Source organism: Cololabis saira, chromosome 10, assembly GCF_033807715.1.
Source record: "Cololabis saira isolate AMF1-May2022 chromosome 10, fColSai1.1, whole genome shotgun sequence".
Classification (NCBI taxonomy): Eukaryota; Metazoa; Chordata; class Actinopteri; order Beloniformes; family Belonidae; genus Cololabis; species Cololabis saira.
In genome coordinates this window covers 20,534,851-20,551,988 of record NC_084596.1, presented here as the reverse complement: position 1 = coordinate 20,551,988, position 17,138 = coordinate 20,534,851, and the positions used below count along the sequence as shown (strand labels likewise).

The following is a 17,138-nucleotide window of genomic DNA, read 5'->3' as shown; positions in this document are numbered from 1 at the left end:
TAGCATACTCCTGAAGATAACATTCATTTTACGAATTTAGACTTATATTTTCCTCAATTATTTATGAAATATTTATTTTTAAAGGATTTTTGCATGGATGCTACTTTTTAAATATATGTATATTTTAAAATCTCACATACCCCCTGGAGTGCCTTCACGTACCTCCATTTGAGAACCACTGCAGTAGACCACATACATAACAACCTGACAATAAATGTACATACTGGAAAATAATGTGCAATATAATTCACGTGCAATTATGTAAATATCCGTCTGTTATCTATTTTATATACCAGTATTTATTATTATTATTATTATTATTATTATTATTATTATTATTATTATTATTATTATTATTATTATTATTATTATTATTATTATTATTATTATTATTATTGTTGTATATACAGTACTCGAGTTGTAAAAAAGAATCAGGGGGGATGGTGGAATTTATCATATGGGGACAGATAATTTGTGCTGATTACAAATAACATAATATATTACAAATAATAGCACTGACCAAAACACCTGCAGAAATACTGCAGGAATGACATAGCAGCAGTTAAATGCAGCCGTCTGTAAGCTTTAAATATCCACTGGGCTTACATCAAATACATCAAAACACAACAATAAAAACAGTTTTCTGAACTTATCAATATGACTCTGTCCTTCACAGGATAAGTAAAATGGATCACTGCAAAAACTCAAAATAAGAATATTTGTCTTATTTCTAGTTAAAATGTCTAATTTTAGTAAAACAATCTCATTACACTTAAAACAAGACTCATCACTGGAAAAAACAACAATTTTCACCTGTTTCAAGTACATTTTCACTTGAAATAAGTAGAAAAATCTGCCAGTGCAACAAGATTTTTTTGCTTGTAATAAAAAGATAAATCTTGTCCCACTGGCAGATTTTCCTACTTATTTCAAGTGAAAATGTATTTAAAACAGGTGAAAATTGTCAAATAAGTTATTTTTCTGGTGTTATTTTTCTGGTGATGACTCTAAATGTTGAAATAGCAGTAAAACCACATTGATTGATGAAATGACATAAGGGATGGAAAGGGGGGATGGCAGTTTTACAGGGGGGATGATTTGGACCGTTTTTATTTCAGGGGGGATGTCATCCCCCCTCATCCCCCCTCAACTCCAGTACTGTGTATATACCAGTACTGTTTATACTGTGTCATACTCTGATATTATTATTGTATTATTATTATTATTTATTTATTATTTTATTGATGCCTCTTGTTTTGCACTATCCCCTTTGCTGCTGTACACTGCGAATTTCCCCGCTGTGGGACTAATAAAGGAATATCTTATCCTATCTTATTATTATTATTACCTTTGGATTTGATTGACTTTGGCTTGAACCAATCAACGTCGTGCTTATCCGCTCTCAGCCAATGGGAACCCTCGGACGGTGAGGTGGGCGGGGCCTCCCCGCTCGGCCGGTGACTGCAGGAACTGGCTGCGCGGTTGGTTGATGGAAAACAACAACAGCTAGGCACCATGAGGGTCCCCGAAACACTGATCTGGGCTGCTTTCTTCATCCACAAGGTCAGAGGGGTCACGGCTGTCTCATCCTAGAACAGTTTCTCCCTGTGTGTGCGTCGCATGGCAGTTAGTGGTTGACAGTCTTAGATCGGTGTTTTCTCAGCGGTTTATTGAGCGGTAGCTGCTATGAGGGTTAGCCTGCGGAGAATGAAGCATGGGCCTTTAAATCCCCTTTTTTTTTTAAAGACAAAAGACATAAACGGTGCAGGATTACGCTCATTCACGGCATCAATGAAGCAAACACGGACACAAGCTATCTAGAACTTGGATAACATAAACATTTGATTGCTTTGTTGTAAATGTAGAGCAACAATCTGAGACTGTTGGACTTAATTATGTTTCATATAAGTAATATATTTATCGAACACAATTTATAAACTAAAACACATTTATACAAACTGCTTGTGAAGGAAATACAATACAATGTAAGAAAATAGAACATACTGTAAGAGACATTCACACAAACAATAAGGTAAACCTTTAATACAATTAATAACAAAACCACTAAGGCATTTTAAGGCAAATAGCATCGACATTTCAGAAAGAGGGTAAAATAAAAGATACTTCGATATGTCAGCTAATTTTTTGCAGAGTTATTTGACTTAATTTTTTTTATAGAGACAAAAAAAACGTTTGAAATCATTTAAAAAAACATTGGAAAGAGGGCTTCATTTTTCTCTACTTACAACAGTGTATATGATATTTAGCCAGTAAAAGAATGACTTTAACCAAGAGAGACACTGATTGTCAATTGTATCTATGTACAAAAATTATATTTGAGATTTCAAATTTAGAATAGAATAGAATAGTAGACTTTATTGATCTCCCAGAGGAGGGATATTCAGTCGTGCAGCACACACACGCTTTATACAAAAAATGTAAAATAGAAATGACCATAAATAGTTAAATAATAAAAAAGAGCAATATAAAAAGTAGAAAAAGACTATGTACAAGAGAGAAAAAAAGTAGTAAGCACCAAATAAACGGATAATATTTACAAGATATTTACAAATATTTCCAAAAATACGTGAGGTATTAGTGGTTATTGCACTTTTAAAGAGACAGGTTTATTGCACATGAGTGGCTACAGTTTCTTATTATAGAGTCTGATGGCTGTGGGGATGAAGGACCTGCGGTAGCGTTCCTTCTTGCAGCGGGGTGGAGCAGTCTTTGGCTGAAGGAGCTGCTGATGCTCCCACGGTGTCATGTAGGGGGTGAGGGGGTTGTCCATGATGGAGTTCAGCTTGATTTTGGGATGTCATTCATTTTTAAAGATAGCCAATTTCTAATTTCACGCCAAAAAGTTTGTGAGACAGGACACAATAGAAACATATGATCAAGTGATTCTTCAGATTCATTACAAAAAGAACAGAAGTCAACTTCAAATTTAAATCTTTGTCCACATGCATTAAAGTCGGCTGTATTTAAATCCTCGAGGAAATTGACAAGTATATTTCAATAGCTAGTCATTAATTTGTAGTTTGTACAACGACAGATAATGGACTCTACTTTTTGTCTGTATACGTAATTAAAAACAAACTAAGAGCCCCTTGACACAGATCTGTAGAAGGTCCCTCAGTCTCTCTACAGAGGACCCAGACATCCAAACTGAAACAGATACTAAACACATCAAACAATACCTTTTTTTTTTTTTTTCATTTTTATAGGATATTGCTGCGATTTTCACTTAGGTGTCAGTTTTTCTTTGTTTCAATTTCGCCTACGTTTTTTTTTTTTGTTTGTTTTTAGCGTCTTCCAGTGGGTAATGTATTTATTTATGTAGGAAAACCCCCACTTGACTTCTTGGTCCACCGCATAGATGTAACTGTTCAATAACAAGGCTATAGCATCGCTACAATAATTTGGTAAAAATGGTAAAAACAAACTCAGCCAGACTCCCTCCACCTTCGCAGGGTTTCTGCTCATCTTGAGAAAGTCTTAACAGTCGGCCAGGCATGAACTGCCTCTTATCAGGGTTTAGGCCTAGGCCTCGGCCTCCACCCCCCCACTCACATCCTCTATCTCTCTTGCCTGAAACACATTGCCAAGGAGGCGTCTTAACCACATGCCTCCAAACACCTCAAGCGGCTCATCTCGATGTGGAGTAGCGATGATTCTACACGAGTCCCTCCCAGATGACTGAACTTCTTACTCTACCTCTAAGGGAGCGCCCAGGCATTTCAGCTGCTTTGCATCCTAAATCTTGCTTTTGTGAATGTAGGAACATAGATTGAGGAGTATACAGAGAATCTTGCATTTTAACTCAGCTCTCTCCTCACAGCAGCCTGGTATAGAGTTGCCACAACAACGGTCTGCCTGTCAATCTCCTCCTTGAATTACGACTTTATCATGGTGGAGGGGTTTGCACACCTGAATGATCCCTGAAGCTTTTTTCCCGCTTTTTTCAAGCGGGGGATCCAGATTGTGCATTTGATATTGTTTGGGAATCATACCCAGGATCCATTCTTCAAAATGCTTGAAATAATTCATTATATAGCAACAAATTAATTGATATACAAGAAGTAATTATACAATAAATCTGTTTACTGCCAAATAATAGTCTTGTCACTGCTTAGTACATACTCTCATTCTTCAAAATCCTTTTTGACTCTCGCCTTAAATAAACTTGCTTCATTTATACAAATAAACAGCTGGTGTGTTGTTGGTGAAAGTATTGATGATGTAAAAATCAAAGTTAGAATGATCTTGTGGACATTTTTAGGTGATGCAAACTTTATTTACACATTGACAGGTGATGGGAGAGTACGGCATGGCCCATTTCAGTGATAAGGGCAAGAGCAGAGGAAAGGATTACTGCATATTCTTCAACTCACAGTGGGCACGTCTACCTCAGGACCTCAATAAGGCAGTAAGTCACATGTGATCAGTCACCTTTTATTCAATTATAATAAATGATCTTGATTTCTTCGACTCTGGCACTTACTCTCAGAGCTTAACAGAAATCATCTTTATAAAAGTACTTATTTGTCCTAACCTGTATAACTATTTATCCAGCTTTGGTAATGACACAAACCCTTTTCCATCATAGTCACGTCTTCAGATATACGATTTGACAACATCAGTCCTGTGCTCACCCTCGGACGTTCCCGAGGGAGGCTTCCCAAATCTCATCCCCATGGTGATGAGGGGCAACTGCACTTTCTATGAAAAGGTTCGCCTGGCCCAGATTAATGGCGCTAAAGGCTTGCTCATCGTCAGCAAGGACAGACTGGTAAGATCGTCACTGCAGTCACTGTGCATCAGTATCAAACTGATTTTGGTCTGTTTCAAATCTTCTTCTTTTTTTGTTGAACAGACTCCACCATCAGGAAACAAGACTCAGTATGAGGAGATCGACATTCCCGTCGCACTTATGAGCTACTCTGATATGCTTGACGTAAGCAAGGTGAGAAATCAGCCATGAATCAATCAAACTACTTGTCAAGTGAAATCTGAATTTAAAAAGTAATTTAATGTTTCTAACCTAAACATGATCTAATGGTGTTTCTAACTTTACAGACCTTTGGTAAAGGGAGACTGGTTGCCATGTATGCACCCAATGAGCCGGTGTTGGACTACAACATGGTGATCATCTTCCTCATGGCCGTTGGAACGGTGGCCGTCGGAGGCTACTGGGCCGGCAGCAGAGACAGCAAAAAGTGAGCAAAAATCCTGGGTGGTAAAACTGATATACCGTATTTTCTGGACTATAAGCCGCTACTTTTTTTATAGGTTTTGAACCATGCAGCTTATACAAAGGTGCGGCTATTCTGTGGATTTTTCTTCCACCGCTCGGGGCGCTCTAACCAGAATTAGAATCAAAACTAAGACAAAATAAATGCAAAGAAGAATACGCTACTTTTTTCTTTAGCAGATAGAAGTAGGTAAAAGTAGATTTCAAACAGATAAATAGATAAATAAATACTGGTTATTTTCTCTTGGTTCTGTCCCGTTTTAATCAGCAAAGTTGCTGCCGTGTTAAAAGACACTGTTAGGAAAGGATCTATTTAGGTACAAACATGTACATCATTTGCAGTTCAAAATCCTTCTGTACATGTAGTAAATATCTAATCTAACAACAGAAATATCTGCGGCTTGCATACCTTTTTTTTTTTTTAATAGAGTGGATGCGACTTATATACAGGTGCGGCTTATAGTCCAGAAAATACGGTATTTAATGATTTAGTATGCACAGAAACAGCTGTACACAAGCAGGTCAGGTCCATTATAGAGTTTTCTATTGAAATGTGTGTGTTAAAATGTGAAACCCGAACTGTAGAAAAAAACAATTTAAATGGTCAAAATAGTGCTGCAGGCTGGACAGATTCTTACTTTCTTCTCTATTACTGAGCATCTTTCTGCTTCTACAAACAATGCTTTTAAATCTTTACTAAATTTCAACTAGTTTGATCAATTCAAATTATGAGCAGAGGCATCTGAGGAGAAAATTTGTTTTCTTGGCAAACAAACATGACTACAGATCTTTCTCTTTGAAGAATGCGTGTGTTTCTGCTTTTCAAGCCACGCAGCTTGCATTGTATCCCTGTAACGGCGCTGAAATTGCTAAATTTGAGGTGGTAGGAGTGAGTCACCGGCATAAGCTGATCTGTTCATCCTCTCTGACTGAGGCGCCAAGGCAACTGAAGTACAGTCAGACGTAGTCTCTGACACAGGACCACAGAAAGAAAAAAAAGAAAACATGAATATGCGGATATGTTTTTTTTTTAATAATTTTATTTATTGAGCATTAATAGCACAGCACATGGATACTGATACAAAAAGGTTCACAATGCTCATTTTTATATTTTAACACCCCTGCCCTCCCATCCCCTGAACAGGTTGGACACCTAACCAACAGAATTGTAAAATTGAATGAAAAAAAATAAAAAACAAATAAAACAGACCAATAATGACTATAGCAAGTCAACATGCACATAAGCACATATACACACACATACAGGTGGCTGCTATGCGATATCTAAGTGGGCACAGTTCTAAGTTTGCTGATGTACAGTAACACCGGATCCCAGACAGAGAAAAATTTGTCCTTGGACCCCCGAGAGTATATTTGATCTTTTCCAACTGTATGAAATGTGTCAGATCGCTAAACCATAGAGACACTTTGGGTGGATTTTTTGACTTCCAGTGCAAGAATAGTATTCTTCTTCTTGCAAGCAGCGTTGTAAATGCAATAATATTTCTATAGCTTTTCTTTAATGTTGTATATCTAACACTTGTGGTACCAAATATGGCCATAGCAGCATCGGGTTGAAGATCAATATTCAGTGCTTTTGATAACGTTTTAAAGATGGTGGACCAGTAATTTACCAGGGCAGGACACAACCAGAACATGTGTGTTAAATCAGCAGTGTTTCTGTGTTAGGATATATTTTAGCCAATCTTGCTTTGGAAAAATGCATGCGATGTAGGATCTTGAACTGTATTACGTTTAATTTGGCACAGGAGGTGCTGTCATTAACAATATGCGGATATGTTTTGAACTTGTGAAGGAGGTAAATACCAACCAGCTGAATAAATGATAAATATTGATTGTAGCTGTCAGGATTTCGGATGCTTTAGCAAATCATCAACACTGAAATAAGTCACGAAGTGAATACTTACTAGTGATCATGTTTGCACCAGACTTTAATAACTCCCCGGACAATGACCATGCCTCTTTTAATTGTGTTTCATCTCCTGAAGGCGTTACATGAAACACAAGCGGGATGACGGTTTGGAGAAGCAGGACGAGGAGACGGTAGACGTCACCCCGATCATGATCTGCGTGTTTGTGTTCATGTGCTGCAACATGCTGGTGCTTCTCTACTTTTTCTACGACCGCCTGGGTACAACACAGACTCACACGCCGCCGACTTATTCACGCAGTATCTGTGTCGTTGTGATTGGTCTAACAAAGCCTCAACACTGTCTTCGCTCACAGGGGCTTAACGTCATTCAGAAAGAATTCAAAACCGATTCAGTTTACGTTGTAGCCTGATAAATCAGGACCAGATTTAGAAAGATGAAGGGCCTGAAAACAATCCATAGGGCCTCCCAAGACAAGGAGCTGCACCAACAATTGCTTATCAAACTGTCCTGGCATGTACTTTGTTAACGCTATGGCCAATCAGAGTTATGCACGAGGTGAGGTATTCAGAGTGACAGAAACGAGTCAACAGGAGAGTTTTGTGTAGGAAGAGTAAATTAAACTTTTGCCGTAGTCTGTCAGCAAAACAGCAGATAGATCTAACTTGCAATGGAAATGGTTTGAGTGCCGTCTTTTATTCAATTTTCAAAGAATAAGTTAATCGTTAACAGTTGATGCTGAAGAGGATTCAAACGCCTGTTATTCCTCAACTGCAGCAGTCTACACTGTTTACACAGGGTTTATACAGCAATCCTTATGTTAAATTTAATACCAATTTAATACCTTTTTCACTACCTTCAGATTTTAAAAAAAAACTGTCACAACATTAAGTGTTAATCACTGACCTTTTAACATTAATACAGATTTTGAACTATAGAACACTATACAGAACAGATTTATAGACTCTGATGTTGACCAGATGTTTCACATTTATTTCACTTTGTGAATGACAATAAAATAGACTGATTAAAATGTAAAAGGTAAAAAATAATACCAATTTAAAAAAAATAATACCTCTGACAGTGAATTTAACACTTTTAATGGCCTTAAATTTGGCAATTTTCGTTTATCACTTTTTAATACTTTTTAAAACCCCGCGGAAACCCTGTTACATCCAGATTACGTCGCGCTTCTGCCGTCGTCTTGTTAAACCTGCCCAGAGATTTTCTGAAAGGATAGATTGATTTTATTTGCTCTCCAAGACTTTTAAGTATATTTAATGGTAGCGAGACGTACCTGCCTGTAAATTTAAATTTACCAGCATTACGTCTACATTTCTAAACAAGTTACGTTGATGATGTCAAGTAATATGTTTAAATTATATAGTGTTTTGGGAACATGGTCAGATTTCCTAATAAAAATGATGCAGGACTAGATTAGACACAAAAAAGCCCAGACCATCAGAGCAGATCAGATGAAGTGAAATGAGAAATAATCCACGCATGCAACTCTGGTGTAAACTCAAACAGCAGTGAAGCTCACTCTTCAGCGGATTAAACTTCGTAAGCCTGTTGAGTGTTGGAAAAAAGGCATTTCTGAGAAAGAGCTTAATGGCTGAGATGAAATTTCACTTTTAAATAGGTTTTAAAAAAAAAATGCTGATCGTTTCTCAGACAGCTTGATGTTTGAGCATCTGTGGCACTTTCACCAAGCACACTGAATACTTACCTAATAGGCACCACTTTTCATAGTTAGTGGACAAATTATCTACAGAGTATATTCCTTCAACAGAAAGTGAAGAGATATTGTATAATAGTATGTAACACATAACCTGCCTCTGCTGTTTCCTCCGTGTTTAGCCATTTGGGTCATTGGGATCTTCTGCGTGGCCTCGTCCGTGGGCCTCTACAGCTGTCTGTGGCCTTTTGTCAGGAGACTTCCTTTCTGCAAGTGCAGGTGAGGCTTTTCATTATTAGTAGGTAACAATAACTTGGTCATCATCACTTCACGTGTTTTCTTGTGATCACCCTGACGTGTGAAACCATCTCGTCCCTCAAGGGTCCCGGAGAACAACCTGCCGTACCTGCACAAGCGGCCACAGATCCGCACGTTGCTGCTGTCGGCGTTCTGCATCAGCGTCAGCATCATCTGGATGGTGTTTCGCAATGAAGACCAGTGAGTGCTGAGAGAATAAGCGTGAGGTCATTCCTGTACAGATAAAACACAGGCTGCAAGTCAAATGTATGAAGAAACCTTTTTTTCTTGGAGCCCCCCCTACTTGTGTCTAAGACCAGCGAGCCCCCCCCAACCGTTACAATCGTTACAAACCTTTAATTGAAAAAAATTAACATTAATTATGTTTTTTTGATACATTTCTCTTTGGTTTACCCTGTATACAAAATCTATGCAATATCTGTCTGTCTACCTCACACATTCTACCTGCTTTTTTTTCTTTCGCACTACTTTTATTTCCATCGCAAAGTATATACTGTCCTGTAATTACTGTATATATATTTTTTTTACTTTTTACTTTTTTACCCCCTTCCCTGCATGTGTGTGTTTACTGCTGCTTTTTTTTCACTTGATTTTGTGTCACTAATGTTTAAAATCTGCACAAAGGACATAAAAATATTTCTGAAAAATGTCTCTCAATATGAGAGCGAACATTTGTAACATTTTTCCTTTAACAACCTGTCGGAGTAGTAGCATGATTAAATGTATTAACATTTTTAAGTTTTTATCCTGTTAAATAACTTAGTATTTTAAAATGACCAAAATATATTTCTAAGTGGGTTTATACAGACTTGGATAACTGTATTCCATTAGTTGTGTTATTATGATTTTTTATTTATTTAACATGCGCACATATAATTTGTACAACTGAAGCAGACAAAGTTTCCTGGGGGGGTTCCCTGGCTTAGAGGACCGTGATTGGATGCCAGTTAGTCCATTATTTACGGAAGTGTAGAAAGTGTATAGACAGTGAGACAAGCAGCTATCTACTGAAACTGTTTACATACTACGGAGAATTGTGTTTCAGAAAGCAAAACTAACGTGGCTCTGGATTCGTACGTGTGTTGGAGGGTGTTGTGTGTGTGAGAAGGTGTTGAAGGTACGATGTTATGATGGTTGTCGGACTAAAATGCATGTTCTGTGTTCTGCAGGTGGGCGTGGGTGTTGCAGGACGCCCTGGGGATCGCCTTCTGTCTGTACATGCTCAAAACAGTCAGGCTGCCCACGTTCAAGGTGAGCCTACCGATATGCTAAAAGGTTTAACTGTGTTCAGTGTCTCACAAATCAGTAAGTTGTAAACTAAGATGGGTGTTTTTTTTCTCCCCTCCTGCAGGCTTGCACTTTATTACTGACAGTTTTATTTGTCTATGATGTTTTCTTCGTATTCATCACTCCCTTCTTTACAAAGGTATGTTCAGACTGCTCAGGTTGTTGAAACATCTGCAAACTCTGCTAATGTCTATGATGCTTCTCTGATCACTTCATTTTATCTTCATTGATGTTTTTAAGAGTGGGGAGAGTATAATGGTGGAGGTAGCGGCTGGTCCTTCTGACTCCGCCACACATGAAAAGGTGAGTCCACTGAGCCTGGTCTTCCAAGTCCAGTTTGGAAAAGCAGCAGCTGATAATAAAACTTAACGAACGTCTTCTCCCCCAGCTCCCCATGGTGCTTAAAGTGCCGAGGTTAAACTTCTCTCCTCTGGCTCTTTGTGACCGTCCCTTCTCTCTCTTGGGCTTCGGAGATATCCTCGTACCAGGTGTGTTGTTGTATCACAAACCACTCGCTTGTGTCTTTTTCCCTTTTATATGTATGAACCACAAATGAACATTTAACGTGTGTCTGTTTATTTCCCGTCAGGTCTGCTGGTGGTGTACTGTCACAGATTTGACATTTTAACACAGACCTCCAGGATCTACTTTGTGACGTGCACGATCGGTATGTGCAAGAGAGGGGTTGTAATTGATGAAATGTTCTTAAAGTGGTCGTAGGCTATAATGAAATGCAATCAATCTTGTGTCCTGCAAATATTACATGCACGCCGTGGCTCTGTCACTTTCACAGACGTGTCTCAGTGGGTGAGAAATCCCAACAGAAAGTGTCCAATAACTGAACATCGTCACCTAACAGATCGATGGAGCCTTTGCTGTTCTGCGTGTCGTGGCTGAAAGCAGTTCTGTTTCCGACGTTTTTTATTTTTTTAATTTCTTTTTTTAGTTTCCCTCATGTTGCACTAGAATAACAGTTTTGAGGTCAAGAAATGCAGCACCTTCGAAGATTCTGCGTGACAAATAAAGAGGACCTGCAGAGATTTAGAGCCACAGCTGTTGTGTTGACTGTCACTAAAGAAAAGAAGATAAATGAATGGTTTGAACTGCAATAGACCTGTCCAGGGTGTAACCCCTGCCCTCGTCTGTAGTTAGCAGGATTAAGCTCCAGCAGACCCCCATGGCCCTGCAAAGGATAAAAACGGGTATAAAAAAATGGAGGGATGGATGAATGGTTTGAAGCTTTTGTTTGAATTACATGTCGGGTGTGTTTAAGACACCAAAAAGTCTTGTTTTTTTCTTTGTGAGCCAAAATAATCTTCTTTTTTTTTTAACACTATATTTATTGACATTTTTCCAATTATTACAACAATACAGTTATCTGTAAATAAAATGTACAATAAAAATAAAAAAACAATGAAAGAAAAAAAAACCACAAGCATAGCAGACAAAGATACAGAGACAAAACAACAACATAAAAAAACATTACGCACAAAACTCAAAACAAAACAAAAACAAAAACAGAATCCCCCCTACATCATCATTCAACAGAATCATCCAGTACAGGTCCCGACGGATTACTCCTCATAAAGCGCATGAACTGTCCCCAGATTTCCCAAAAGTCATCAGATTTCCCTTTCATGGCATATGTCAGTTTCTCTAATGCAAGACAATTTGAGAGTTCTTTGTACCATTGCTTTATGTCTGGTTTGTTTGGGTTCTTCCAAAACAATGCTATCGAATGTTTCGCCTGGAGAAGAGAATAAGTTATCATACTCTTCTTTCCACTGTTAGCCAAAATAATCTTGAGTGGAAACCTCAGAGCCTAGTTTGAGGACATCACTGTGTTCAGGGTACATTTATCTCCATAGTGCAATAATAAGGAATCCGTATGAGTCTTGATGTATTCACACCTGCATTCGTGATCCGAGCACCAAAGATGCATCATAATTGTCGTAAAGCATGTGGACAGTACTAGAGGAGATGCACTTTCTGCAGGAAAGGTTCACATTTTTCTGCGTTGTAATACTGGTTTGTCTGTTTGTGGTGGGGTTTTTAAGTGTGTCTGACCTGCTTTGTTCCCCCTCTCTTGTCAGCGTACGGCGTGGGCCTGCTCATCACCTTCGTGGCTCTGGCTGTGATGCAGATGGGCCAGCCGGCCCTGCTGTATCTGGTGCCTTGCACTCTGCTCACCAGCCTCACTGTAGCGCTGTGGCGCAGGGAGCTGCCCCAGTTCTGGACTGGAAGTGGATTTGTGGTGAATAACAGTTTGATATGACTGCCTACTGTGGAAGAACAAAAAGACTTTAAAACAACAAAAGGAAAAAGACAAAAAAAGAGACAATCTAGTTTTAAATAACATACAAAGTGAAGTAGAATTCAAGTTGAGTAACCCATTAATATAATTCCATCCATTCCAACTGCCTTTTTCTGTTCTACTGTCCCTCCCCTTCCCTCCTCCGCCGCCTCTTGCCCCTTATTTTACTGTGGGTGTGCTCTAGTCTGCTGCTGAGGGCTCAGCTGTCTGTGAATGTCACTGCAGGTATTCTATCTGGGCTTGCTGCATCACACTCAACCATTAAACATGCTGATCTTAATTAAAAGGAACCCTGGCTATTAAGACATGTAGGTCTTAAAAGATAAATGCTCAAAACACAGCTAAACATTAAGGTGACGGCGCACCTACAAAAAAGTTAAAAAATAAAAATAAAAAAAAGTACCGCACCATACAGCATGAACTATAAAAACACCATAAAACTCAGATAGACTAACAGACCACACGTTTCAACTAGCAGATAGCCGATGCTACAATAAAAACCCCAGCCAGATCTGGCGTCATTAAATTAAATAAAGATGTTCTTGCCTATTTGACGAAAAGTCTGCGCCTCCCATTCCGTCAAAGTCCCGGGCCAGTCCCCTCAGCCTCTGGTCTGTCATCAAACGGTGGACCCAGCCCCGAGTGGCTGTAGAGCCACGGCTACGCCGGCTACGCAGGAGCCTACGCCGTAGCCTACGCCGTAGCCTACGCCCTCTACAGCCCGCAGTGCTCCGCCATCTGCTCTCCGCTCTCGCCGCCGCCGGGATGGAGACGCCGGTGACAGGATGCACGTTTGGGTGGGCATAGCCCACCCCTCTCCCCCCTAAAACCGGCTTCGGTGCTGGTTTACCGTTTGATGACAGACCAGAGGCTGAGGGGACTGGCCCGGGACTTTGACGAAACGGGAGGCGCAGACTTCGCGTCAAATAGGCAAGAACATCTTTATTTTATTTAATGACGCCAGATCTGGCTGGGGTTTTTATTGTAGCATCGGCTATCTGCTAGTTGAAACGTGTGGTCGGTTAGTCTATCTGAGTTTTATGGTGTTTTTATAGTTCATGCTGTATGGTGCAGTACTTTTTTTTATTTTTATTTTTTAACTTTTTTGTAGGTGCGCCGTCACCTTAATGTTTAGCTGTGTTTTCATCTGTGTTTCTGGTGCGCCGTCACCTGTTTAGCTGTGTTTTCATCTGTTTCTGGGTGTCAAAACAGTGTACGGGGGTTAGCAGGTGCCACCGTCTGACGTCACTACCCAGAATGTAAACAACAATGGCGACCTACATGTTAAATTATATTTTCAAATTTTATAAAAAAGAAAAACATCAACAAGGTTTTATATATCACATTGTTATAACTGATACCAACATTTATCTTTTAAGACCTACATGTCTTAATAGCCAGGGTTCCTTTTAAGAGTTCCTTCCTGCTGTGTTTCCCTCAAGAATACACTTTTCATTTCCCAGTTGTTGATAGGCTCCTGATTTAGTGGGTATCTAGAGCTTTGCTGGTTCAAATCAATGTACAAGATTATCTTGTAATTTAGAGTTTTTTGTCTGTCTAGCTCAAACTTCCAACTTCCTCTGGATGCGTTTTCCATTGCTGCATACAGAAATCTCTCTGACGCCATTGAAAAGCATGTAAAGCCTCTTTATTTGGGGCGAGATTTTGAAAACAGAGGAATTGCTGTATACGTTTGGTTCTGTTTGTCTTATTTTCTCAATCACATTTCAGCCTCATCTCATCAATATTGTTTTCTGCTCCCTGCAGCCTGCCATAATGCTCGCACCAATCAACTGTACACAAACGGCGGAGCCGCAGCCAGAGGGGCCCTCGGACAAACCGGAGCCACAAACCACAGAATCCACTAATCAGAGCAAAGACGCGGCCGAGCAGCCGCCTCAGGAAACCCGCTCAGAGGAGACCAGCGAGGAAAAAAACAAGTCAAACTGAACCCAGCTCTCGTACATCTTTCATTTCACACTACGTTTTTATATGTGACTGCTTACAGCGTGTCTCATTTCATGGATATTTCTAGTACAGACATTTATTATTTGCACTTGATGTGAAGGGAAGAGCAAGCAGATCTGTTTTTGTTTGTTTGTTTTTTAATGGCTGAGGGGCCGGTATTCAGACCAACACGTATAAAACCTTGCACAGCCTCAGGAACAGACCTGCACCACCCGTAAGCAAATAACAAACCAAATTTACAAACTACTGAAGCTGATAAAACAAACCACACCAGGTCGTCTGCGGTGAAACTTGGAGACTCACATTTTCTTGTCACTGCAGTTGGGATGAGGGGATTCAGGAAAATTAAAAAGAAAATATATATATACTTGTTATTGCTCATTATTCAGTGGCATTTAGAAAAAAAAACAGGTTTTAAAAACAGATATTGTAGATTATAGTTGCAACTCTACAGTTATGAAAGCAGAGTCAGTGGTACGTACTGAGAGAAGCATTGAGAGTTATTAGAGATCTTTGAAGGGTTTTGTCTTGTCTATTTTGAATCCTTCAGTTTCACGCCATCTCGCTTCTGAGGCGCCAAATTTAATATAATTGATGGAGATCTTTGAACAGGACACTGAAGCCCAGGTGACATTGTGAAGCCCTTCACAAGGTTTAAACGTGCTGTAAATGTACGCCAATCATCACGTTTGCAACTTAGTCCAGCCTTAAAGCATATCGTACTATTTTACTCTAAATGGGACCATAGTTTTAGGAAACTAACATCATGTCCTGTTAAAGAATACTTAATCCAAGTGATTAAGGCGACAAACACATCAGGAGAAGTTAATAAATCACAGGAGATGAAGCACATGATGTTTAGGGTTCGCCCTCTGATGTCAGTTCAAGAGAATGCAATATACAGACGCCATAAAGGCTTTGCTTTCCTGATGTGAAGGTTATCGATGTTTAAAATAGCGGTACAGTTCATGGGTCTTCATGGTGGTCTGAGCAGGCAGCAGTCGGAGAGAGAGAGGGGGATGGATTCTTCCAATTCTGTCAAAACTATCAACAGACATCATGAAAAGTTAAATATTTAACTTTTTGTAACGGACATTTGGGTTTTCATCAATTAAATACATAAAAACTACGTACACATACTTTGCAGGACCTGTTTGCATCCTCTCTGGCTAGAGATGGTGCTTTTCCTTGTTACTGTCATGTTGGATTTGTTTAGGCGACACTATGTAGCAGTGCAGTCATGATCAGGATTGAACATACATGTTCACCAATGAATTTCCAAACAATATAACTAATGCTTATTTGAAATTATACTCTGATGTCAAGAATGGACAGTATGGAGTATGTGCAGGAACTCAGTCACCGTTAGAGTGTTTTGCTCATTTAAGTGCTATATGGGACTCTTAAGGGTAGGGTTATCAGTTTCTGAATAATTTCACATCTTTTGATGATTTGACACTACTGTTACAATTTAAAGTGGAATGGCTGAATAGTTTTATACTCTTTAAAATCTGTTGCTGTCATGGTAACTGACTGAGCCCAAAGCTAACAAACTTTTTTTTTTTATTATATACACTTTCAGTGAAGCATTTTGTATGTTCATAAAACTTGTTGCATTTTATTTTAGATGTTATGTTTCTTTTGATGTTGCCATTTATATAAAAACTGGTGTATGATCTATATGTCTTACTTTGTACGCCTCGTTGATGGCGTGAAAGTAAAGCGCTAAGCACTGCGGTTTTCTCCCGTGTCATGTTGTCTGAAGAGCTGGTTTTGGCCTTACTGTCAGCCTCTGAAGGTGAAGAGGAAACTGTGAGTACTAAACTCAAAATGTGCTGCAGTTTTAATGTGTAAAATGCTAAGAGCGACTGGAGTGTTAATAATGTTCTTCAAGTTTGTAGAAAACATTTGCACATTCTGTTTTTTGTTTGTTTGTTTTTTTTAAATTCAAACACCAACAGGTTATTGGCTTGTGTTTAATTGTGTTTACGTATAATCCTGAAGGTTTTAAAAAGTGGAAACCAAGATATTAATCAATGTACTCAGTATGCTTCTGCCTTTATGTTGCAAAACCATTTTGGACCTGAGGGGTGCCACAGACCAGCAGTCAATCAAACCCATCAACCAGTAGAGATACACTTCTGATTCTGGTTAATGTATGATGCTGATTAGCAATGTTCTGTGTAAGAGACTCAATAAGACTTAAGAGAAACGGAGACATGACTGTGTGGCCTGGCTGAATCAGCAGAACAGAGTTTCCGAGTCATGAGACGTGATCCATGATTATAATTTGTCTTCATCAAGTGGTTTTTAACGCCTCTGAGGAGTACACATAATAAAAAAAGTTGTATTTGATACTTGTTTGTTTTTGTTTTCATTCTCATATAATACCCAAGTGCACGGATGCTAGATTTGTTTGAATGGCTT

At 39.0% G+C, this 17,138-nt stretch overlaps 1 protein-coding gene across 3 annotated transcripts; it reads left to right on the top strand.

Moving 5' to 3' along the window:
• Positions 1–1,472: 1,472 nt before the first annotated feature.
• Positions 1,473–15,335, top strand: sppl2 (signal peptide peptidase-like 2). Of its 3 annotated transcripts, none has more exons than XR_009783265.1 (15): positions 1,473–1,563; positions 4,313–4,429; positions 4,610–4,792; positions 4,877–4,966; positions 5,080–5,219; positions 7,264–7,406; positions 9,007–9,103; positions 9,206–9,322; positions 10,312–10,393; positions 10,494–10,568; positions 10,670–10,732; positions 10,818–10,917; positions 11,019–11,096; positions 12,523–12,809; positions 14,511–14,650. XR_009783265.1 is itself a non-coding variant. In XM_061731964.1 (15 exons), the coding sequence occupies exons 1-15, from the start codon at positions 1,516–1,518 to the stop codon at positions 14,691–14,693; spliced, it is 1,677 nt and encodes a 558-aa protein (XP_061587948.1). In that variant the 5' UTR covers positions 1,473–1,515; the 3' UTR covers positions 14,694–15,335. The 3 variants fall into 3 exon arrangements, 2 of the variants coding, with proteins under 2 accessions (XP_061587948.1, XP_061587949.1); XM_061731964.1 differs by having other exon boundaries at positions 12,523–12,683; positions 14,511–15,335; XM_061731965.1 differs by lacking the exon at positions 12,523–12,809 and having other exon boundaries at positions 14,511–15,335.
• The last annotated feature ends 1,803 nt before the right edge of the window (positions 15,336–17,138 follow it).